Below are 26989 nucleotides of genomic sequence, written 5' to 3'. Positions count from 1 at the left end.
TTGTATTCTTTAAAATAATTTTACTGCACTGGGTTTTTATTATAAGACAAAAATGAAATAATTTGGATGCTGATTGTCTCTCACTCAAAAAGGTGTGACTTGTCTATAAAAATGATATGGCTTTCCATAGTTTTGCCAGTTAATAGGAATCATTTCTTTTTCCATTCATTCTAAGTGATTTTCTCAGCTTCAAAAATTCTCAACTATTTATTGACTTTAGATCTATTTATTAAAGTACCTCTATTCTTCTCCCTAACCAATTTTAATACATTTATTCCTATTAATCCCTTCATTTTAGTTTTTAAATATGACTAGTCAACTGTGAAGGTCTCCAACGCAGATCAACTGAAAAAATATACAGATGTGATTTATGAAAACTAACTTCTTTCATTTTGAAAACCATATCCAATTACCCAAGTATTAAAAAAAAAACTAAAGCAAAGAAAGAGAAAACACAGAAGAGGTGAGTTTTAAACTATTAACTCAAGCTCAGATTATTTCAGTAGATTGAATTCTTTGTTTGATGGTGTTTCAATAAAAAGGCCTATTATAATGCTCTTTCCAGCTCTAATTTCCTAAATTCTAGCTCAGAAAAGGATCGTAGTGTACAATCTTACTATGTTAACATCTTCATCAAATGCAATCTGCAGTCTGTCTATATTATACAAAAATAACACCTGCTCTAGGTTTTTATTAATGTGTACTTGCATGTTTTGTGAGACATACAGAAGACAGATGGGCAAAATTATGTACAGACAGCACAAAAACGACCTAATTAAAAAAATGCAAACTTTTTCTTTCTCCCTCAAATCATCTAGCAGGAGATGGTTTGCATATCTTTTCCAGTCTCCAGAATTCAGTCTCATGGCCTCAGTACAACACACATGATTTCTTTATACATCTGCAGATGAAAAGAGTGGAAAATATCTAAATGAAAGCTTATGGGGTTTTTAAAAATTCCTTTTAAAAAAACTAGACAGAGCAATGTCTAAACATTCTTTCACCCTTCAGAGAGTGTAATTTCGTTAAATAGAAATCTAAGGTTTAAGTGAGGTTAACTAGAACAGCTGGCTGTAACTTGCAAAGTTTCTAGCAGCATTTTGTCAAATCTTTCAAGTAATGTGTCGTGTCCTGATCATGTACTACACATCTGGGAATTAAACCCAAAGCTTTGGAGGTGTGCAGAAGTACAAATTATCAAACAGTTCAAGACTTTCCATCACTTCCTACAGTGGCTCCCTTTTACTTTTTTCTTTTGGCAGGGGTGGCTTATACAATCAACAGCTCAATTTTAGAAGCAAGCCCAAGACTGAGCACACAAAACAGTTTCTAGTGAAATAAACTTCCACATGTCCTCATCTAAAAATGAGAGGCTAATTCCTGAAATAATTCTAAAAATGTGTACAATTTCTATTCAATTTATCTGTTTTCCCTTTTTTGTGAAAAGTGGTGTCAGATATTCTTTTGAAGCCCCTTCCAACCTGGTTTGTTCTGTGATTCCCGTTCTTCCCCAGCTGCTGGACACACAACACAGCTAACACTTATTCTAAAAAATTGAGGGAAGCATTTTCTTTCCCATTTGTGTTTTTACTCAATCCCAAATTCATGATATGAAAATTCCTGAGGTAGAGTCAATATTTCCCTAATTTAATTTGTATTAATTGCATCTCATCCTTTCATTGTACAGCTCTGATAGGAGTCTGACTCTGGCTTTTCCACACCCACCCAGTATTTACAGCCAGCAATGAGTCTGCACACCACCCACCACTTTCCAAATCATCTCACCTTCAGGCTGAGCAAGCCCAACTCCCTCAGCCTCCCCTCTTAATCATGGGCTTCAAGCCCTGGCCATCCTGGTGGGCCTCTGCTGAACTCAGCCCAAGGAGCTGCTCCTTATCCTCTCCAGGAAGCTCCAGAGTGGATGCAGAACTCCAGATGAGGTCTCAGATGCACTCACCAATCACTCCTCCTGGTCTGCTGCACATGCACCTGCCAAGGCAGCCCAAGATGCCTTTGGCCTTATTCAAACAAAGGGCATCCAGCAGAACTCCCAACTCCCTTTCAGCAGAGCTGCTTCCTAGAGATTTGGTACCTGGCCTGTACTGTGACATGAGGGTGCTCCTTCTCAGATGCAGGCCCTCATGTTTTCCTCTGCTTAACTTTGAGAGTTCTATGATAGCTCGTTTCTCCAGCCTGCTGAGAATATTGTTGCTGCCCTACCTTCCAGTGCACTGACTACTACCCTGCATTTGATAACATCCACGAACTTGCTGAGAACCCCATCATCCATGTTATTCATAAGGACATTAAATAATATCCAGTATTGCCTCATGGGGTATGTCATTTGTTATTAGGTAGCAGTCTGACTGCATAGCATCATTCCACCTTTGACCCCAATCTTCCACCCTCTCTGTTGCTCATTTATCCAGTCAGAACCTCACAGATTCTAGTGTAATTATATGTCTGAAGACTATGCCAAAAGCCTGGCTGAAATCAGGGTATACAACATCCACTGCTCTCCCCTAATCCACACCAACAGTCTTTTTATCAGAGCAGGCAAGCAGGTTGGTCAGTGTGATTTGTCCTTGGTAAATCCACACTGGCTGTTCGCAGTGACCTTCTAGTCCTTCCTCTGTTCAGACATACCTTCCAGCATTTGCTACATAATTCTTCCAGGGACAGAGGTAGGGGTGACTGGCCTGAAGTTCAATGGATCCTTCTTGAAGATGGACGTGATATTTGCTTGTTTCCAATCATCAGTGACCTTCCCTAGTAATCATAATTTTTTGATAATGACAGAGGGCAACCCTGCAGTGACATCAGCCAGCTGCCCCAGCATCCCTGGATGCATAATGTTTGGTATCTTGCAAGCATCCAAGCAGCTTAAGTGCTCCTTAACACTCTCTTCTGCTTTGGTAGTTCATCATCATACTCTCTGCTAACATGCTTGAGTAAACTGGAAGGTCTGAGGGCAAAACTTATTAAAGAAATAAACAAGGTGAAAAAAAAATTGGGTGCTCTCAGCCTTTTCCATCCCCCACCCCATTAAGCAGCAGGTCAATGTTTTCTTCAGCTTTGTTTTTGCTATGGATGCACTTAACAGAAGCCCTTTTAGCTGCCCTTAAAACTCTGTTATTAGTTTCAATTCCAGATGAGTTTCTGGTTTCCTAACTCCATCACCACATGCTCTGGCAGTGTTTCTGTGTTCCTACTGGTTAGCTCACCCGTGCTTCCACTGTTTACTTTCTTTTCTCTCTGAGGTCAGTCAGAAGCATCTTGTTCATCCATGCTGGCCTTCTGCCATACTCACTCTACTCCCTGCATAACAACATGGAGTGTTCTTGGGGTTTTGGGAAGCTGTCCTTGAAGATTAACCAGCTGGACTCCTCAGATTTGCAGGACAGTTTCAATCATTCCTTTTTACCAGACTCAAAAAACTTTTTCTCCTTGAAACTCTCCTCAGATGTCTTTTTTCCTAGGCTCCTGAACATAAACTAATTCCCTGCTGGACCTTCACTGGTTTTTCCACATCTCTTGTGGAAGTGAGGGTGGAGGACTCCCCCAAACATGACACAGCATACCAGGTGCAGCCCCACCAAGCAAGGAAGTGAAAATATCTCCCCCTGATCTGCTAGGTGCAGTTTTAATTATATAGTCCAATATATTTTATTCCAGTAGGAGAATGCTGTTAGCTCAGAATTCAGTCTTGTGTCTACCTCCCCATCATTTTCAGCAATGTTGCTGTTCAACAAGTCAGTTCTTGTCTGTTCCAATGTTAGTGATCAGCAACGCCTTATGTTTCAGAAATAGTCCAGACTTTTTGCAAATATATTAATTTAAAAAATAAAACATTCCAAATTGGAGATAGTAAGAAATACAGTCAATGAAATGTAGGTAAAAAAGATTAGGAAATTTCCACTTGACAGTATAAAAACATACCAGTATTAGCCACTGCTAACTTACTTCAAAGAATTCAAATGCTGCAGAAACAAAAAAGTGAAATTTTAAAAGTATCACATGTATGACTGACTTAAATTCTCCTTTATGTGGCAAAATACTCACATTAAGTTAAGCAAAACATTTCATGCAAGTTTTTCATGGACGATCATTGATTGCTTGTCCTAATACTCACTGCAGGATTGCTGATCTGGTTTTCAGTGTTTTAAATATGCCAACAGTACAAGTCAGTGAGATCCTGGCTTTGAATGTAGAAATTGATAGACTGTGATAATCTTGTTGCTGAACAAAATGCTGGCTACCTCATCTGCAGAAAATAAGTTCCTTCCTTCCTTCCCCTTGTGCTATATTACAGGAAGTGTCTGCCCTAAAGATACACAAATTGCATCAAGGTCACACTGCAGAACATTTTCTTGAAATTTTAATAACAACAAAATAATGGGGAAATTTTTGTGTGGTCTCCTAGTTTGTTGAAGCAGCAGAACTATTTCCCCTACAATTTTCTTAAAATTATTAGCTGGAGAGACATTAAGATTTAATTCCAAATATTTGCCATTAAAAGCATCTGCAATCAACAAAAAATCTGACCATGAAAAGAGGTAATTTTAACAAGTATTACCAGCCAAGTTTAAAATAAATATGTCTCTTTTTGCAAATTCTGGCCTTCCTACAATATTCCACTTCTGGAAAGGAGCAAAAGATTAAAATGGAAAAGTGGAAGTGCTGCCCCTTATCTCATTTTGCTGAGATCTTAAGACTCTCAAATTTCAAAATTTTGAATCTGTAATCTTGTATTTGAAAAGACCTGAACAGTTTGAAGAATTAGGAAATTTGTCTTAATGTAAAATAATACTGCTGGGCAGGTTTGTACCCCAGCACCACATGTCCTTTCTCTTTTGAAAGAGAAGCCAGTAATAAAGTTCCTCTGTCACATTATATTACTCAGAAACTGGATATGTAATTCAAGGACCATTTATGTAGATACTGGACAGTTGGTAAAAAGGATATTGAGACTCTGCAAATAGTTAGAATGAAACTTTTGTTAGTTTGTTTGGGTATTTGTTTGCTTTCTCTTCTACCTTGGAGTCAGTAAGACCGAGTTTGCCAGGAACACCTACTAAGGCAGCTTCCTCCAGAAACAAACAGTACACGGCCATCATTTCACAGACTCAACTCGTGACTGAGTTAAATTAAGACAAAAAGGCATCTGGACATGTATTGCTTCTCATTCCTTTTCTGTGGAATAGCTGAATTCATTTCTAGGGTTATTTATGTCTGTTACCTTGTATTTGGTTAATGTTTTTCACTTTCAAAACAATAGGCTATTAACAATTACAGGTTATCTAATTCTGTAACAGATATAGCTGTAAGTTGCTTCCAACAACTGGACAACAAAATTTAGAGGATTTTGATCACAGGAAAAACTTTCTCAAGCTTTATTTCAGGCCCTATTCTGAAGAAGACAGTCCAGAGGATACTTGCAAGCTATTCAAGTACCTAAAACCCCAACAAATGTACCACAGCTTCCACTGTCTCCCCAATATGTATCAAGCACTTGAGCACACAGGGAGCTACCCCTAAACCATGAGGTCCAACAGGGAGCTGTATGCACAAGGCTGACTGCTGGTTTCTAGGCTCTGCTCAAAGGGGCTTCTCAGATCTTTCATTCATCTCCAAGTGCCCAACTCACTCAGCAGGAAGAAAATGCAAATCTTGATCCTCTGCAACCAGGCAGGCTTGCCCTGCTTCCCAAGTGAATGCTCTATCCAGGCTGTTAATTTACTGTGTCGTCTAACCCACGTTTTAAAGAGCAAAGTAAGTCACCTGTACAGCTGACACTCACCCCTGGCTCCCAAATGACTTCCTCCTTACAGTCCCCATGAAAATTAAGGATCTGATTTTAGCTTGCAAATTCAATTCAGGGAACCAGATGCTTAAAAGTTATGTACAGAAACTGAGCATAAGTAAAATCAAACACCTTGTTAATCAAAAATGCTTTTTAAAGTTAACTACTTAAGCTGACTAACATAGTAAGCTTCCTCTTCAACACTTCAATAAGGAGAATTTGAACAAAAGAAAACCATGAATCAAGAACTTTGAGTTGAGAGCTACAGACAATTAAATTCTGCATTTAATATATAGCTTTACAAGGAAAAGGTATAGTTAAAAGTCTAGTAATATCTCATTTAGAATTCAAATATAAAATATTGCAGTAATTTCCTTTTCCATTTGTTCTTAGAAAGTGTATTAAATAATTACAGACCAAGTGAGAACCTGGTTCTTCCCCTGAAAACTAAGAACCACCCTCCATTTACAGATTCATGAAATATGTCACCATGAATACATTAATTTTTGTCATAATTAAACTATAGTTACTGAGCTAAATTCTGGTAGAATTCCTCTGTGCTTATATGGCTTCTAATAGGAGCCCAGAAGTCTTATTAAAAGAATTTATAATGAAACGCTTTCTCCATTCCATTCATGGACCTGATGTCCTTGACAGACGTTGGCCCTAGTAACTTGCACACCACTCAACTGAGTTTTCTGTCCATGCCAAAATTCAGCAACAAAAGAAAGTTTTGAAAGTTCACTTGTTTGATTCCAAGCCAAGCAGGAGACAAGTGCCTCACAGACACAAAAAGAACAGAGACAAAGGAAAACTCCAGTCTCTCTTAAAAACAGAAAGAGCCAATAAAAGAATGATTATTCATCAGAATGATACAAATAATTAAGCAAAAAAATACAAAGCCCTCATGACATACAACAATTAAAATACATCTTAAAATAGCTTGCAAATATGGCATTTTTGTAACTCCAGTCATGGCACAGATTCCAACATCTTCTTTCCAGCTCCCATCTGTAACAATACATGGTAGCATACTGGGGAAAAACTCTAATTAATCATTATAAGTAATCATTACTCCTTCATTTTCTCTAGGTTTACAGGATGGGTTGTGAAAAATTCTTTATAGTCTGCTACCAGATAATAACATTTCATCTTCCCTGCCATATTGGATCACTGTAAGCTAGAAAAACACCCCCAAAACACAACCACAGTGGGTTTTTATGAAGACAAACCATAGGTCTTTTGTCTTGCACTGTTTAATCAGTGCTTTACAAATTATTATTTCTTCAACACAATAATGCAAAAGTACACTTTTACATCAATACGATCAGTATTGATTCTTACTAAATGAAAAATGATTGATGTTGTGGTTGCTTTAATTGTTTTGGAAATGTGAAAGGTATTTATAAACATGGTCCTTAATTTTTAATTTATTGATTTTTCAGGTTATAGTTGCACTTTATAAAATTAGAGATTTGGCTTATGCCTACGAATTTTGAAAGTAGAGTAAGATGGTTTGTATGTGTGTATATAACAACCTTCTTAAAATGCATTTACATCAGATTTTATACCTTAATTTCCACATTTAGCTATTTCCCCTCCCCAAATAAAGGACTTTCACACTAAAAAAAAATCAAAAAGAATAAAAGGAGAGGATATCTTAACATACAAGCATATGAACTTTATGAGGAGCATTGTTACCTGTTCTGTCAAATGATATGGTAGCAAAAAACGAATTAGGAATCACATTATCTGAACACACACAAACACACACACCCCCCCACACCCAACAAAAAAAACCAAACCAAAACAAACAAACAAAAGAAAACCAAAACAAAAACCCCAAAAAAAAAACCAAACAAAAAAACCACACACACACACAAAAAAAACCAAAAACCACACACAAAAACCAGGAAAGAAAAAGAACCAAAAAACCCAAGTGTTGAAGGAAACTTTTATCAATCACTTGGAATGCGTTTTGCTATTTGGACTATTTTAGGCACTAAGAAGATTTATAATGGCAAACATGCTGCAACTGAGATTTTCTTTGAGGCTGGGAAAGAGAAACCATTACTGTAAAATACTTCAAGCATTCTTCCAACATGATTCTGTGAAATTAAAAAAAGACAAAAAAACACAGCCATCAAGAAGAAGTCAGATGCTTCTCCATTCTCAATATGAAAACCAAACATTTTTATTTTTAAATTTACTGGGGCACTGCCATTAGCTTGATTTACAAAATAGGCTTGATACTCCAGGGTTACTAGCAAGGAAACTCATCTTAATAGAAGCAAAATCAGCACGGTCAAACACTACTTAGTGTTTTGATAATTTATGGATATGTGCTTTCCATTAGTCTAAGTATGCCAGACCCTTGGAATAATCTAATAGCCTGGTGTTTTAAAATGAGGACAACTATTTTTAGCATTGCAGAAATGGAGCGGAATGTTCAACAATGCAGTGTCAGTGGGCTTGAGAAGCATCCTCCCCTGTGGAGCACGTACCAGCCCGTGCAGAGCCACCAGCAAGGGCAAAGCTTTGCCTTGAACACATAAAAATCCCACACCAATTACAGTCCATTATATGACACCTTTCTTAGCCTACTGGCATATTTCCTTGTTTCTTTAAACAGGCTTATGTTAATCGTTAGGATCATCTGATAGAGTATCATTACATAAAAATATATTCAAAAGATATTTATTAAAACTTGCCCCACGAATTTCCCGGGTTAGTCTTGTCAAGAAGTTTCTGCTGAACATTATGACATTTTGGCTTCACTGCATCTACCAAGCCTTTCATTCCCTCTTGGATACTGCTGAGCTACCAGCACTTCCTGAGTACTTGCTCAGTGCTATCCTTGATGCAAACTTGATTCATGCGAGCAAGAATAAGATCCTCCCTTAAAATAGCCTGATGAAGGAGGGCTTGTAACAGGTAAATAGTTCATTTCCTTTGCTCTGTCCTGCTTCCACAGCAGCCCCAGTGGAGCAGATACACCATGGTTTGGCCAAGGGGGTAAGGGCAGGTTAGAGGGCTCATGTCAAGTAACTGTTCAAGAGAAAGGCAAATGGCAATAACCTTACTGACCTTATTTGCATACTATAATATAGGCTGAGTTTAGTAGGTGCCAATTTTTCCTCATTCCCATCACTTCCTGTTACCCATCTTTGGGACAAGACCGACTTGCCTAGTCATTCAGGCAATTGGATGTAATATACACCAAATTAAATGACACTTGAAAATCTAGGTTTTGGTGCTTTGTCCTCAGACTAAAGAATCAGCAGTTGTAGGCAACTCAGAGCATCAGAGAACAGGGCTCCTCACTCCAGATTCCTTAGTTGGCATTGTTTCCTTTTTTTTTCCTATGAGCATGTCTCAAAAAGCATGCAACTCACACAATATCTATATTCAAATACATGAAACATATTTTCATACATGAAGTACATAAGTCAAAAGTTAGTTCCTATATTTTCCTCCCACAAATTATTTCTACCCAACAGATGAAGTCAGAGAAGTTCTGAAAAACCAAAGATGAAAGGATCACTCTATTTATTGTCCTGCACAACTACAGCCAGGTACAGTTTACAGCCAGGTATACTGCCTTTTTCTTTGGGACGTATGTCAAGGACTAGTTTCCTGCCATCAAAAAATGTATCAGCAGAAGCAGAGCCTCTGCTATCAGTAGGTCTTTCTGCTGGCAATTACAAGTGGTATTCCCAGCTACTGCATGTCCTTGAAGAGGTGACAACTTAAAAATGCAGCGCAGACACAAATTAAACATGGGCTGGATAATAATCCAGTTCAACTGACCTACAACATCATACACAGAACATAAAAAAATGCAAATATAATTCACAAGAACATTTCCTGTAGAGTAGTGAGAAAATGCAAATAAGCTTCTGGCTGCAAAAAACCTCAAAGATTCATAAGGTCTTATTGATGAACAGCTTAAAAAATTAAGCCTAATCAGTTGGATATTTCCATTATCTGAAGCAACACAATTGAAAAAAGTTTGAAGCAGTCTTATACTCATGGGTAACTACAGTTTATTGCAACTATGTTTTTTCCTTTACAGCAGATCTGTCAAAAGGAAAATTGCCCGATCTACACACCATCTATTAATTTATTGCTCATCCAACCATAATATAGTGTTAAAGCAAATCCAAATCCTATTAAAGTTTCAACAGAACTGGAAAGTAATCTAATTGGCCTTGCTCAAATAATATTTGAAATAATACAATAATGCTAAATGTATGTTAAAAAGCATTATTCAACAGGAACATATTGCTGAGGTATTTCAAAAATAATTAATATATTATGACTGTAACACTCAACATAATAGTTGGACCCCTAGGTTTATACTAGGAATGTAAACAGCATTGGTTAACCTCTAACATCTCAGAAGCTATTCTTTATAACAGAATTATTGTCATCATCATCATCATCGCTATCCAGTTCCATAATCTGAAGACTGAGAAGGCAGATTCTCAGCTGGTACAAATGTAAATTTACACTACAAAAAGTCAGTCTCACAGACCATTAAATACTAACTTCAATGTTTAACCAGATATGAACGTTTAACCTTTAATGCTTAACAGATATGAAATGCAAAAAAGCAGTAGAAAAAGTAATCATTTAGGGTAAATCAGAAGTAAATAGAACTGCATATAGACTGAAATTTCAAGAACTGTCATTTCAGTACTTTTCCTGAAGTGCCATATTGTTGGTGTGCTTGCAGCTGCAAACCTCTTTTCAACCACTGATAAATAAAGCAGTTCAAGGTACAGTTTCCAGGTCTCCACTTCCACACAGATTTTTAAGGCTTTTCCAAGAAATGTCTCTCCTCACTTCCAAAACAGTGCTTTTTGACATTTACTGTGTTTTGTAGACAGATTAAGAAGATATATCAACCAAATATCTATACTCCAACTCACTCAGACTAACCTGGGAATCTGGGACCAGCAGATCTACTGTCAGCTCAGAACTCTTGGAGCTAGTCCCTAAAGTTAAGTCTCCATTTCCATAAATTCTGAGCACCTCTGTAGGCAATGATGACATCTCAGCCTAGTAGGGTTGTAATTTTATCTTTTCTTAACCTCTTTGAGACTTATTAGCTGACTCTGCATACTACATCTGGGATGCCTGACAGAAAGCAACTTGTCTGCTGTCCGAGGGACACAAGGTTTTTGTGGGACTTTTTAACCATCTTCTCATTAAAGCTCAATGTTTATCTGACACCCATTTCTCCAGCTGCATTCCTTTCTCATTCTTCTGTAGTTCAGCAGAAGCACTGCCAGTACAGTGCATTCTAGAGGATGGTATTGCTTCTGGCTGTTTGACAACACTGGCAGTATAACCCTGTCACATGCAGAGGGTCACGCATTTTTACCTTTTTCCAACTCATGGACTTGATACCAGAAGACAAAAATGTTCAGACCAAAGTATGGGGAATGGCATGGGGAAGACAAAATGGGCACAGCCACTCCTACATTACACATCTTTCCCACTTAGGTCCCCATTAATCAAATATAATGGGCAAAATCATCCCGCTACTCCTCTATTTTCATTGCTGCCTTTGCTAGCAGAGTTGCTATCATGGCACTGACTAAGAAATGATTTCTTCTCATCAAAAAAAACAAAAAAACAAAAAACAAAAACCAACCAAAAATCTCCTCCCAGCTCCTAGATTGCCACTGAGACAATTTCTCTCCAATTATGCAGTATGCTGTAATGCAGCTTACAACAAAGCTTCAAAAATTCATTAAGGAATAGCATTGTACACATTGTACACAATTCCCATCTGTTAAATAGTTTTCCACTTTTGCTCTTCCCTCGTGGCCTTGGGTGCAGCTCTATCAATACTGTATGCTCCACTGTACAGGGATCTTCTTTTACTCCAGGTTTGTGCTACTCTGTCTGAGAAAGTCTCAAAAATGTTATGTTATGGGGAGACACAGTAACAGAGTATAATGGCCACAGCCCAGAAGTCTGGCATTCTCCTTCCATTCATACTTTTAAAGTGAATTTTCATTCTGCAAGGTAGGCAGCTAAATAATTATTTCTTGAGATATTATTGTCAATAGCTACAAATAATATGCTGTGCATCTTCCACATGTAAAGGTAACACATTACAACTATTAAACAAAGTTAATCATTAATTAATTTCTCCTGTTCAGAGTCTTATTTCAAAGTAAGATGATGTTGTTTTCATGTGTATGGGACAATCAGAAGAACTGTCATTCACAACAGAAAGGGAGCATAGTGAAAGGGGTGTTAACTCTGCAGAACAAACATTAGCTGACTAGCTTCTCAGTATCTGTAAAAAAATAATCCGTCTTGTGTGAGGGACTTGTTAAAGGCAAATCAAACACCTGTCACCCAGCTGGGCCACGTGTGTCACTGCTGAGCCATCTGCAGGAACACAGCCCGTGCCAGTTGCTTTACTTAGTGTGGCCTGGGAACAAGAATCCATTAGACAAAAAGTCAACAGTGGAATTAGCAGCACTTTTTCTTTTAGTGCCCTTCCACTTACTTGTTTGACTTCTTGTGTTTCTATTTTTGGGAGCCTCATGCCAGAGCAACAGTGCTGACTGCTGATTAGACTAGACTTGGCCCAGCCTCAGCGTGTCACATTGATTTAATGGGTTCACACTGGAAACATGCAGTATGGATCTTAGGTGTTTATAAATACAGGCTAGCAGGGAGAAGTAAAAAAAAAAAAAATACATTCTGGTTTGCAATACCTGTGAATGATTTTACTATACTAATAAAATGGAGTTTTTATTTGCAACAATTTGATATCTGTGAATTTAAAAAAACAATTTACATTGAATTTGGAATATAAAACCTGTGCTACAATTTTAGTGGATTTGGGGGCAAGAAATATATTCACTGACATTAAAAATGCACATATGAGCTGCATTTATTAAAATTTTAATAATATAACTCACCTTAAAAAAGGGCAAGGGAGACTTAACAGGCCACAAGTCACTGCAGCCAACAGTATTATCTACAACCTCTGTATAATTTATACTATGTATAAATTTTCTACTGTATGAAAGCAAGATTTTTTTTAAAAAAATTATGTTGATTTTACATTGATTGACATCTAGTGAGAAGGGTAAAAATCTAATGTGCTATTAGTAGCAGGAGTTATTATCCAGGCAGAAAATACTCATATATAATTTAAATGAAGCACAATAACAATATCCATAATTATCCTAATATAGATCACTGATTCATCAGATCAAAAAATCTAGTATTCTGTGAAGTTCAATACCTAGAGCCTTAAAAGAAGACAAATAAAACTAAGCAAAATGTGTCACACAAGATGTACAATGTGGCAGCACAGTGAGAAAGTTCCTTCCTCCCCAATTAGTCCATTTCCTGCAACACACTGCTGCCAACTTTTACAGTGCAATAATGGGTACTTTTCTTAAAGCTCTGCATTCTGATGAGATGTGCAAAGTTCAGAATATCAGTTTCAAAACCTACAGCCTCCAACTCTCAAAAATGAGGGGAAAAAACCAGACAAGACCAAAATCTATGTGCCACAGAAATCTTCCAGAAAGAATCCAATAAATACAATTTATGAACAACTGAAGAAGGATCCTCAAGCCTCCCCCTGCCCTTTCAAGCTCTACAAGGTCTTGACTGAGGCTTTTCAAACACAGTTAAGAATCCCAGAGCCAGGCAGACTCACAGCTAGAGTATTCATGACTCTCTGATTAAGGAACAAAGGGCTGCATTTAATGACTGGATTATTTAGGGCTGCATTATGTTTTACTTCCACGTTACATAACAGGCTAACAAAGGCCTGCCCTGCATGGCACTGTGCCACGCTCTGCTTTGCTCCCAGCATCCCAGACCCCTCGAAAATGAATGGTGACCTTTGGTTGCTTTGGCCACACCTCACATCACATCACAAAGGCTGCTGCACTCCAGGCCCCCGTGGCCAGCCACCTTCTGCTGGTCATTGCAGCTCCAATGCAAACACCAGAGGTATATACACCTCCCACTCTTATCTCACCAGTGTCGCTTGCCTGCAGAAGATCACAGCTGTGATGCCAAGCAATACAAGTAATGTCTGGCTCCAAAATCACATTTGTACTTTTGTTCTACTGAGACATACTAATCTGATTTTGATGGAGCCCATGAGAGCACAGAGGACAATGCTGTAACTTTCCTCAGATGGGACTGAAGCATATTTCCTTTCCCTCAATCAGCAATGATCCTTTAATTAAAAAGTGAAGTCATTGCTCACCAACACCTACAGCAGCCACCAGCACCATTCCCTCCAGAATGGAAATAACACTCCAGCAGTGTCACAGCACGCCAGGTAATTTGATTCCACAGAGCTTTCTCTTGAGAGCTGAACTGAACTGCTGTCGTTTAGCTTTAGGAATTGAAAAACCAGGGAGCTCAACAGTTCCTCGAGTTGTGAACTGCAAAAATCACCTAATAAGGCAAAAATAAGTCAGCACAGCAGACAGCTCTCTGGAATCAAATTTATGATCAAAGGCTATTCAAAACACTTTCTTGTAATGCAAAGGAGAGAGCAAGAGAAAGCAGGCAAGAACCATACATGCTGAAGCAATGAAACAAGTTTTGGAAAACATAATGATTTAAAATATATTTTCCAAGTAAGATTGTTTTATTTTTAAGCATATCTATGTATCACAAATCTATTGAGACCTACTGTTTTCATATGCATCCATCTCTTAAAATCAGATGTATATTTATTTTACACTCAGATATCACTGTAAATACAGAATACAAAACTTGTAGAAAATTTGTTCCTGCAATAGATGGGAACCAATTGCTGGATTTACCATCACCAGCAATTCTCAAGCTCAAAGCTTTAAACTTAGTGGTAATAAAGTTTCCAATTGGACCACATTCTTACAGCTCACAACTCTCTTACTCTGAAAAGATTTCTGATGTCAAATATTTTTTCTATGTTACTGACTATGTTATTTTGCTTCTGTTAGGGATTCCAGAGCAAAGCAGCACAAAGATTATTCAGAACTTGTACAACACAATTTTATGTCCATACATGATCTAAGAATATTGAAATATAACTGATTAGCAGTGATGGAAGCTCATAAATTGGATGGCACTGAATGAAAGACAGATAAACTGAGTAAAATGGCTTTAAGCAGTTCCTATCCAGTGCTCCACATGCATTTTAGAAGTTTTCTCAAAGACGCTGATGAGCTACTTCAGATATATCCTGATCCGTGTCAAGGATCTGTACAGGACATGAAATGTGGAAGGCAATACGTCCAGAGATCTTTCAAGACAGCTGCAAGGAAAAGCCTGCATTACCGAAAGCTCAACACCAACACCTCCTCAGATTTGTACATTTACATGAGTGATTAATGCTCCAGAAGCACTTGCTGAACTGGCAGAGCAGGCCAAATATCCATGGCTCTTCTGCAAAGCCACATATACCCTGGAAAATTCTAGAATTTGCATGGTCTAGCTGGAGCAATGGGGAAAGCAGATCAATGGTCACAAGGATGTTCATGAAGACAATTCAATCTGAATGTACATTTAATATGTTCCCAGTTGTGGATTTCATGACACAGCTGACCCTGAAGCCCTGACCTGTAGTAACTCAGTACCGAGTTGGGTATTAAAAACATCTCTGAAAGCAATTTGAAGACATATGCTACACTAGCATGTAATTTCTTTTTTTTTTTTCAAAATTAAAATTAAATCATGTTGGAAAACAAAGCACTAGACATTTCTAAGCCACATTTTATATTGAAAAAATAATCTTATAACTCAGCTGTTTTCAAAATAGTTTTCTCAGGTACCACTAAGGGAAAGGAGAGCTCTTCCTACCAGGCAATGCAAAGTGGACTGTTCAGGAAGCTGTCTTGACAGCATTCATACCACAAATGGTATCTACATCCCATTTTGAGTAGCCTTTTACTAATCATTTCCTTATCTGTTCCAAATATAAAGAGAAGCCTATTCCAAAAGGATAATCAAATTTATCAAAATTGAAATCATCAGTGTTTGGTTTCCAAATCAGTTAAACCTGAAGACAGCACAGTGATACTGGACTTGAGAGAACTGAAGTTCCAGATAACCATAGGACACAGTTAAATTGAGAAAAACAACACTACAAGCAGCGTTTTTTATTCCAGTACTATTATCTTCTAGCTCACAAAATATGTGAGTTCATGTACATTTTGTTGGATCATCATCACAAATACATATGATTGAATAAAAAGGACTAATCCTTTTACAGTTACCCACTGAACAGTTTCATGAAAAATTCATTTTATGTAATCTCATTTTCAATACTCGAAGTACAAATACCATTCATAGAGTTGGTAGAACTCTTGAGCAACAAAGTTGAAAAACTTTGTTTTTCTCTGGTCTGACTTTCATTTCCATCATATTTTACATGTGATTTTACATGATCTCCATCACTATGAATTGTATACTGTGAATTGTATACTACGAATCATAAGAAAGCAATTACTATAGAGTTTGGATAAAGGGGAATGGACAAACCCAGTTTAATTTGTAGATGTTCTGAATATAAATCTAATTTATGTAGAAATAAACACTTTCTGATTTACATGAACACTTATTTCTCTTTTTAATCTAAACTATTTTATTAATATATTGCAGGAGGATCTACAGAATGTAGTAGCAAGTGCACAGCATATTTAATATCTCACTCTTTCAAGCTTACATGCAAGACCAGCTATTTTTAAAAGCTTACTCAATAAATTTAATATTTTAGGAATAGTGTTCATAATCTAGATTGTAAAAATCAATGCAAAAAACCTAAAACAATAAAGTTAAGCCATTTGAAAGTCACATATTCAAAGTGAATGTTATCACAACTACTTCACAAAATGTAAGTTTAAGAAACATAGATACCTGATCTCCATCACTATGAATTGTATCATTGTATCATGAGAAAGCAATTACGATAGAGGTTTGGATAAAGGGGAATGGGCAAATCCAGTTTAATTCAGTAAATCTGAATTTTCTGAATTGTCCTGCTGCCTACATCAATTTCATTTTTCAGAATGTAGTCACTGATAGAGAAGAAAAAATATTTTCATACTAGAAAAATATGGGAAGGCCAGGAACAGAGTAAATAACTCACCTTCCTTAACTTGAGTCCTTTGAGCCTTACTGCCATCAGCATGTTCTCAGAAGCATAAGGCCTTTCTGACTAGCAGGACTCATGCTCATAGACTCGTTAAGGTTGGAGGAGATCTCTAGGATTTAGTCCAGCCATTAACCTAACACAGATATCTCCACCACTAAACCACGTCACCGAATGCCACACTTTTGGAACACCTAAAGGGATGTTGATTCAAAACACTTCCCTGAACAGCCTGTTCCAATGCCTGATCACCCTTTTGGTTAAAAAAAATTTTCCTAATATGAAATCTAAACTTCCCCTGGTGTGACTTGAGTCCATTTCCTCTTATCTTGTCACTTGTTACCTGAGAGAAAAAAACAACACTCACTACAATCTCATCTCAGGTACTTGGAGGGAGTCATAAAGTCCCCAGATCTCCAAAAGACTAATACTTTACATGCAAGTACCTGCCATAGATGGCAGCTTATCCCTCAGAACCAGGAACTCTCCTGCTAAACTTCTCAAGTACAGATTTTCTACTCCCTAAAATGTATATGCCAAAACGGTTCAGAAATTCACCTTGACTGTCAAGGCATCATAGGCCAGCAAAAAATAACCCCATAACCCAAACATGACTTCATCACTTAGCATCCAGAAGGTAAATAAACTTTCAACTTGGAACTTTGTTGCCATGGCATCATAGAGCCAGAAGCAAAGAGAGGGACGAAACTTGACTTATTTGGATAAGTGACACAAGAACACATTTTTAAGGCTTGAGGACTTGATCTTTTAATCATGGCTCAAAGTTCTGTCAGACTGTTTTGAAAACCTGGAAATACAGCATAAAGGGAGGGTCATAGAATCATAGAAAGGCTTGGGTTGAAACAGATCTTGCAAATCATCTAGTTCCTACCCCTCTGCCATAAGCAGGGATGCCACCCATTAGACCAGGTTGCTGAGGACCTTAAACACTTCCAGGAATGGGGCATTTACAGCTTCTCTGGGCAACCTGTTCCAGTGCCTCACTACCATCTGAGTAAAGAATTTCTTCCTGACATGTGATCTAGAGCTCTTATATTTCAGTTTAAACCATTCCCTCTTGTCTTATCATTATCTGACCATGTAAAAGGTCTCTCTCTCTTTTTTTATAAGCCCCCTGTAAGCATTGGAAAGATCCATGACATGATATGCTTTGTGCAGAGACCTGACACAAACCAGGGAAGGCTGTTACAACCCCCAATGGGCGCTGTGGCAAGGATCTGCACACATTCAACCTGTTCAGAAGTAAGATGACATTATGACTTCAGTTAGGGAGAAGCCTGCAGGTCACACCAACAGGAATGTTGTCTCTCCATTTCAGTGGTACAGGAATACTAGGAAAATACTTAAACTTGTTAAAATAGAAATATTTTACAGCGATGCATTGACCTTGCTCAGGTTATGCCAGGGATGTGGCCCTGTACACAGCAGTAGTAGGTGAAGACTATTCTTAATGGCTGAGCAATCAGTTTTTGTTGCCATAATGAGTCTAACTGCTAGATCAGGAATGGTTAATTTCTGGAGCCTGGGTGACTGTCATGTCTTAAATCAGTCCAGTCACCTCAAACCTCCACTTCAGTGACAGATTTAATTTCTCACGCCATAACCAGCATTCTGGCTACAATCCAGTTACACTAAATGGCTTCAGAAGTGTAGTCAGAGGCAATTTCACTTGCTAATCACCAAAAAGTAAGCTAACACAGTGCTTCCTTCAACACATTTCATCTGTTCCCTCAGCCTTTGCTGAACACAGCCAGGAGGATGGAGCCTTAGGTCTCACACACACAGGGATTCTGATTAACCACAGCTTCCACTTGTTCTTGTATCATGGTTTGACAGATACCTTGAATAAGCGTGCCCAGAAGGCTGAGCTACAAATCAGTCCCAGTTGCAGGAAAGGGATCGTGCCACTGTATTCCATCTCTTCTGATAGACTACAAAGGAAGCTAATTTTCCTCTAAAGGAAGACTACTACCCTCTTATTTTAGAATTATAAACAAATACCTCAGAATTATCTCCTCTGATAACCTGAAGAGTTTGCCCTGTTGGCCCAAGTAGGTTTTACTATTTAAAAGAAAAATCTCTTAAGACATCCCCTCCTGAAAAAGGACCGGGAGGAAGGAATTAGAGAGATGGACATCAAAAAGACAGTCACATATGTAATGGTGCTGACTATCAACTGTATTGTGACTTTGGGGGCCTGAGGCAGGGCTCCACAGGGTCTGCATTAGATTCTTGACTCTTTAGATTGGTCATAAGCATCATGGCACTGGCTTCTTTTAACCCAAAGGCAGATGAGACAACAGACATCTTGTGGCGTGCCAGAAAAACCCCTCATTTTTTACTTTGGCAGCTTACAAGAACTGCATCAGAAAAATCCACAATATGCTGAATTATGGCCAGGACATTCCTCTGTTTTCTTTGGGGTGTTAAGGCTATTCTTATACTACCCTAGAGTCATCAAGCCTTAAACTCTATTCTCTGGAGTAGCCCTCAGCACATCCAACCTCTTAATTGGCAAGAGCCTCCCAGAAGTCTGCACCACTTACTTGTGCACCTACTAGCCAGCAGACTGTGGGAAATCCACTGCAGCATTTAGTGAAAGGGAAATGATGTTAGTGATGGTATGTCTTGAAAGTGACAGAGGGCAAAGTGTCACATTTGAAGACAGACTGAACAGTTTTTACACTTAAGATCCTTGAAAGTTAAGGATCGTATATGAAGACTCACAGATGTCTCACCATTTATTCATATCTTGAAAATTAAGTATACGGGCATCAAGCACTGTTCTGGGAGATTCTCCTGTTAAGAGTCTCTCAGGTAATAAAGTCCACAGCATAGTATTAATCTAAGTTTAATTTTTCACTACATCAGGTTTGTTTGACATAACCAATCTAAAGAAACAGGACTTCTAACAGCCAAGTTTATCTTGTACTAAGGTAAACATCTAAAATAGGTCAAGTAAATTGATATTGTTGCTTTTGCATAACAACATGAGTAAAATCTATTGCTTATTTATTCTCTGAAACTTTTCCCAGGGAATGAAGTATAAGCAAAGGAAAATTGCAGTGGATAGGTTTTGGGAGAATTATCAAAAGCACCTCATTGTTCTTTGAAGCCTCAAACTTCAGTTAAAGTTAAAAAATGTATAATTTTTTTTTTTCCTTCTTCCTGTTTCTAACCAGTGACTCAGGGGCACATCTGCACAGAGCTCAGAAATACAAATGAAAAAATACAATCAAAACCATACTAAGCAATTCAACATCTCCAACAATAGATAATGTGTGCTGAAGGTTTTAAGACGATACAGAAACAGCAGTAGCTCCTCAGAACGCTCTACCAGAACTGCACAGTCTGCACCTCAACATCCTGAAATGTAAGAGATACCTTTGCAAACAACAGTTTTTAGAGTATTTTTATCATAGAATATGTTGATTTTGCAAGGAACTCATCAGAATCACCAAGTCCAATTCCTGCCCCTTTTTAAAACATCCCAAGAATCCCACCCTGTGCTTGAAGGTGTTGTCCAAATGCTTCCTCAACTCAGACAGGTTTGGTGCTGCTCCTCTACTTCATTGTCTTTAACTCCATGTACAGTGTTAGTAGCCGCTGGAACACCACACTTAAGGGAGCACAAAAATAAAAGATTTTACAAATCTATATAGTTCCTGATACATCACCTGGGAGAGAACACATTAGCACCTTTCACAACACGAGGGAAATATTCATTCTAGCTTGAGAAAGAGCTCACACAGCAGTGCCCTACTCCACACAGACATCACCACTTAGGCTAGCAGAAGCTGGGTAGCTGATCTCAGTTTCCTCATCCAGCTATGCATGCACAAAATACTTGGCTTTCTTTTTTTATTTTAGAAGTTTTAAGTTTTGACAGTTACGTATTTCGTGGTAGTTAATTTTTAATTTGCATCAATGGTATTTTATATAGGCTGAATTAAATGTGTTGTAATGTTCAGAAAAAGTACAATGTCTGGATTTTAAATAAGATCTGACTGTTGAGTTTCAAGTAAACTAACAGGAGCTTTGGGATTTGGCCTGACAATGAATTTGCAAGGCACTTAGCAAAAAAAACCCAAACAATATTAACCATGGAAACTATAATAATAATAACTTGGACTGGAAAAGCAACGTAGCCTGGTAAGTTTAAAGCAAGATAACATCAGAGTAGGAGCTACAGAAAGAGCCAAGGGAAAACACAGCTTCATTCTAGATCTATCTCAATCTACAGTGCTTTACAATAACTCTTTCCATTAATTCACATCTAGGAGCACAGTAAAGTAAAACACTGTCTATCTGGATCAAAACAAAGGGTTCTCCAGTCAATTGCAGGACTACGATTGTGGCAACAAAAGATGTCTACAGACAAATATAACAGGGCAACCATAAAGGCTTCTCCTTTGGCCTTCCCAGATGCCAGCCTCTTGAAGTACAAGCAGACTGACACGCTCCATGGAATTTTGCTCCATTAATTTTCTAATACATTTTCAGACTTTTCAAGTTTTGTGGTAGTGTTCAAACTATACTATTGTAACAGGAAGAACGAGCCTTTTCTAGCCTTTTTGAACCTATCAGATAGGTTTGATGCTCTAATTCACACACTGAAGAATAAAACAAATAATTAAATCCCTATTAATCTCTTCTGCTCCATTCAAGACTGTACAGAGAACAGAACATGACATGTTTTTTCTTAATTGTGCCTTTTTCAGATTGAAGTCCACTTTAATTGGAAGATATCTGGTGCTCCTGAGCACTCTTGACACCTCGGAGTCTTTTCTGGTATTATTATATTTATACTGATGTGAGAATGTGAGATGTGAGAACCAGAACTGTATACATCATTCAAGTTGCAGCATAATACAGATGGGTTCATTAAAAATTATGACATTAAAGTGCTTTAGCTTTATTTCCTGTTCTCTTCATAGTAATTCCTAAATACTGTTTGTTTATTTGACTAGTGTTAAACAGTGAGTCCATGTTTTCCTTGATCTGTAATTCCAAGATCACTTTCCTGAATAGTAATAGCTAGTCCAGTCTAGCATGAAATGCATAATGCTTCCTTTGTTTCTCTCTTGATCTGCATCACTTGCTTACTGCTTTCTCTGAGTTCTACATACCACTTGACAATTCAGTTCTTCAGTGTTGCAAATTCCTCTGAACATCTTTGCAGCCTGTTTGCCATTTTTCTACCAATGTAACTTCATATCAGCAACAAATACCTTGATTTTTACTCTTAATTTTGCTCATATACACCTACTACCATTTTTTTAAAAAATCACAATTTGAGACAGAAATAGCAAGTAAAAATAAAAGACAATTTCTCAATTTTCTGTCCTGTAAACCCACAGATTTTAAGTCTGACAGCAGCAAGCTGTTTCCTCAGTCTATGAGGGGTGTCTCTACACTGAAGATGTTAGATATTAGACTTACAGGTTTCCTCTAATACAGGTAAGTAGCACCAAACCCAATAAGTGCATACAACTGTCTTCTTTTGCACACTAACATTCTGAAATAAAGTGAAACTTATCCTTGACTACACCAGTAGGCTGGGATGCCTTCATAGCCATGGCTATACCAAAACTTTGATTAAGAAGTCAGTGGTGTTTACCTCAAGCTCTACCAAGCAGACTGTTGAGCACACACGAGCTCTTTCCTAAGCTTGCAAGAGGAACAAGTAGCTTCCTACAGCTCTGTATATAACCCCCACTTCTTGAGAAAAAAACCCCACCAAACACGCACATCAGCAGAGAAGACTGTTGATCTGAACAGCTTTTACAGTGTGCTGCAAAAACATGGCAGGTAAGACATTCATGTTCTGACAGAAATGTTCTATCCTCCCATTTCTGTACACAGCTACAGAGAGGCCACTGACATAATGAACACTTGCTGTGAGTTAAATCACATACCAACAAACACAAACATACCTTTTCACCAGGCAGACCTGCAACACCGTCCGGTCCTTTCACACCCATCTCACCCTACAAAACAAAGTGATTAATTAGAAGCTCTACAGACTTCTAATGTTAAAAACCACTACTCAGGTCACATCAGGCTCAATAGAAAATCATCTTCCACATGATTTTTCAGTAATGCAACCACTGCACAGGAGGATTCCTTATATGTAGCACTAAAATCTGCAAAATAAATGCATTTTAAACACCAATAAAAATTAAGTCCTTCATCAGACAAATATTTGCACATCTACATTTCCATAAAAGCAAGTCCACTAATTTTAAAGGAATTCATTGCAAAAGAAGACTGAAACCAAGAGGGTCCATTTTCAGTTCTACACCGAGAAAGCTCAACATGTAATACAGATTTGTATGAAGTTGTGTGCCTGCAATATTTTTGAGAGACGCTATTTAAATTCCTTTCTCCCTCCCTTTTATCCCCTCAGAGAAACCAAACCTCAAACCATAAACAATCTATAAGAAATTTTTAGTTTTGAGAGACAAATGACTGATTGATCAGGGGACTTATGGAAGAACCCAGCAGCTGTAAATTGGACCATAAGTCTTAAAAATCACATAAAATATCAAACACAGAAATTTTGAACACCACCATGTCAATGAGACCATAGCACTGAGTGCCATGCCCAGTTGTTTCTTGAATGCCTCAAGGGAGAGTGACTCCATCACTTCCCTAGGCAACTCATTACAAGGACTGACCACCTTTTCAATGAAGAAATTCTTCTGGATGTTCTGCTTGAATCTTCTGTCTCACGGCTTGAGGCCATTTCTTCTTGTCCTGTCACTGGCTGCCTGGCTGACCCCCACCTGCCTACAACCTCCTTTCAGGCACTTGTAGAGAACAATCAGGACACCCCTGAGACTTCTTTTCTCCAGCCTAAATACCCCCAGCTCCCTCAGTCACAGTACTCATTCTCACAGAGAAGGCACTCGATCCCCTCACCCAGACCATGGATAAAGATATTAAGCAGCTCTGTCTCAAAAACAGACCAAAATCCTGTATGTGTGAGTAGCATGAATCCACAAGCACTGTGAGCTGTGAGTTACTGTGAGGTAACCTGTAAAGGTTACCTCATCTAATCATCCACAGAGTCACTCTTTTCTATGCATCCTCTGTTCCCTTCTGCCACTTGCCAGTATTTTAATAGACCGGTATCGCTTTGTTACCTTCAGCAGTGTATTTTTATACACTGCATAGTCTAAAATTACACAGCCTGCTACACGCCAGGAAGCCTTTAGCCTGTATGACTTACTAGCCAATTAACCAAGGTATGTTTACACTTCTGTGCCACTAACTGCAGATAGACTCTCCATCTTGGAAGACAATTATTTTCCACTGCAAATTAGATCTGCAAGTTATGCTTCTATCTTCTAGTTGTGATGTTAATAACCACAGGCTGGAAGGTGGTAGTTCTTCATGCCTTTATGAATATAAATATCAGATAATATAGATATCTAATAGTATTCATACAAACAGTATCACAGATTAAACCCAAAAATATAGGAAATGCATCTTTAATATTTTTATTTTTTTCTTAATGTCATTTTCTTTTCCTTCTGCAGGCTTTAAAGTACTTCACAAAAGTAAAGGATAAGTTGCCAGGAAAACAGCTTTGCAAGGTGGTGAACAGTAGCAGTATAAGGCTGGCATTTATAGGTTATGAGGTACACACAGCGTGACAGCAGCCAAAGGTAGAACCATGAGCTGTAAGTCTACTGTCAGGATTTACTAAGGATGACAGTAAAAATCCTTCTCAACTGAGCTTCTCATGGGCAGGCAGGTGTTCTGCCATCCCCAGGAAAGAAGAGCTCCATCACAGGTAACGGTGACAGGGAAGACAATCGGCATCACTACAGATGTCCCCACGCTTCCTCTTTCTTTCCACTGCTTTATATACTGAGCATGGCATCGTGTGTAGGGTATGGAGTACCCCTTTGGTAGTTGGCATCACCTATCCTGGCTGTGTCCCCTCACAGCTCCTTGTGCACCTCCAGCTTCCTCAGTGGTGGGGTGGAGTCAGAAAAGGCCTCAACACTGTGCAAGTACTGCTTGGTAATAATGAAAACACCCCTGTGTTATCAACCCTCTTTCCAGCACAAATCCAAAACACATCCTCATACTGGCTATTGTGACTAAAATTGAACTCTGTCCCAACTAAACCAGGACACAACATCACCAGAAGTATGCAGGTAAAAAATGTGTCTGTTAGCAAAAAGGAAAAAAAATGATTTCACATTCATTTATGTGAATATGTTAGGAGAAAGAAAACTCATCCCAAAGGCAGCATCACTCCAGGGTTTCCCTGGTACTGTGGGAGCAGCAGGGAGTATGTAGATGAGGAAATAGCATCCCTGTTACTCCCAGCAGAAGCCTCTAGCTGTGTTCTGTCCCATCAGTGCAGGAGCTCAGCCTCACCAAGGCCTGAGCTGGGTGTCACTGGTTTAACTCCTGCGCCAGTGCCAGTGACTGCTGCTTCCCCTGCTCCTGTTTCAGCTCTGGAACGGCCCCACTGGGGAAATGAGACATCCCCCACACCTCTGAGCACCTCAGAGTGGTGAGGACTTGCTGCCACCATCTCTACTCCTCAGGAAGACTTAAACTCAGGACCGAGATGAATGCTGGAATGGCAAATATAGTAAAAAAGACAATCACATTTCAGAAATTTTAATAAGAAAAAAAAATGTTGTGTTCCTAATGAGATTTTCCCTTTTTTATTTGATAACTTGGATGATTAGATGGTAAAACGTAAGTAGGACTATCCATAAATTCCTAGGTTGATAAGCATGAAGTCTTTCCCTTTGCTTACTGTAAGGCTTTATTTTACTAAGTATACTGGCAATTGCTGACTTTGTCATAACTGACAGCCAGCTGTATTTTGCTCAGTTTTCTTCTTTTTCTTGAATTCCAGCTTCTAGGTCCCTATCAATAACCACAGCAACAAAGACTGGGGCAGAAAGGAACCATCCTCCCACCTGCATTGTACAATAGATATGCTTTAGGTGGAATCAAGTGGACTGGATTTTAAGAGGAAAGTCAGAGTAGCAGGAGAGAAAGGCTAGCAAGGAAAAGAGGCAGAAAGAACAGTTCAGATACTTCACTTGTTCTCCAGGAGATCTTTTTTCATATCTTTCTATTACAAATATTTTCCTAGTGCAATAATACATTGCATAAACCTATCTCTACCAATCCCAAAATAGCCTTTTAAATGTCTTTTTCCTTAAGTAAAATTTAAATTAATGAAGTTGAATAGCAATAAATTTCTCCATGGTGTGCATCAACAGGCATTTTAACATTTGAAAGCAATCTGCCTCTGGCTTTTTGGTCCCTACTTCACTTACAGCATTAATCAATGACCTATTAGCACAGCTAGGATTGGTTTAATGTTATATCAAAATATTTAATTCTGTTTAGATCTCAAGATATTTCAAGGGCAATAACTCTGCTTAACAAAAATAAAAGCAGAAAATACAGGGGGTTTTTTTAGGCTCTTTGAGAGAGAAAATTGGTTTATATATTCAGCATATATGTAATCATTCCAATTACAGTTATCCATATTCTATCTGTCTGAAGAATGTCTACATACTAAGGACAAAATAGGATCTTTACAACATTATCCAAAGACATTTGCTAACAACAAATATGTTTGTAAGGTTCTGAGTAGCTAAATATGATGCTGAAGTAGTACAAATTGCAACCAATTAGAAAACACAGTAAATATCTCACTCAGATCAGCAGAAGAGAAAACCCAACTCCACAGAAGATGTCAGAATGTGTTAAAATCATAGGAGACTTCCACCTAACTTGTGTCCACTTGCAACTTGTGAAATACACTGCTCTAAGAATCAAGCTGCCATGAGAATAATACAGCATATTATGTAGGGATAGTCCAAACTGTACACTTAGTAAGTAACAAACAAAGTTGGTCCTGGTAATTTTTTCTGTTTTAATTACTGAGAAACTAAAGAACAGGAGGTATTCCCTTGCTGCAGAAGCTGCAAAAATACCCTGCAAAGCAAACCAACTATTTCATGCCCGAAATATTG

General features: G+C 38.2%; 1 protein-coding gene across 9 annotated transcripts in view; it reads right to left on the bottom strand.

The window, feature by feature from the left end:
* COL19A1 (collagen type XIX alpha 1 chain) overlaps nt 1-26989 on the bottom strand; it is a 191583-nt gene that overhangs the window by 119010 nt on the left and 45584 nt on the right. For 8 of the 9 annotated variants that reach the window (XM_063389432.1, XM_063389431.1, XM_063389436.1 and 5 more), the window contains one exon: nt 22901-22954. The exons of the other annotated variant lie outside the window; for it this stretch is intronic. In XM_063389432.1, the coding sequence (XP_063245502.1) occupies nt 22901-22954 (54 nt within the window). The remainder of the gene's footprint in view (nt 1-22900; nt 22955-26989) is intronic. 9 annotated transcript variants of the gene reach the window in all.

The sequence above is a fragment of the Prinia subflava genome, chromosome 2 (genome assembly GCF_021018805.1).
Source record: "Prinia subflava isolate CZ2003 ecotype Zambia chromosome 2, Cam_Psub_1.2, whole genome shotgun sequence".
Lineage (NCBI taxonomy): Eukaryota > Metazoa > Chordata > Aves > Passeriformes > Cisticolidae > Prinia > Prinia subflava.
This window is presented reverse-complemented; position numbering and strand designations above follow the sequence as displayed.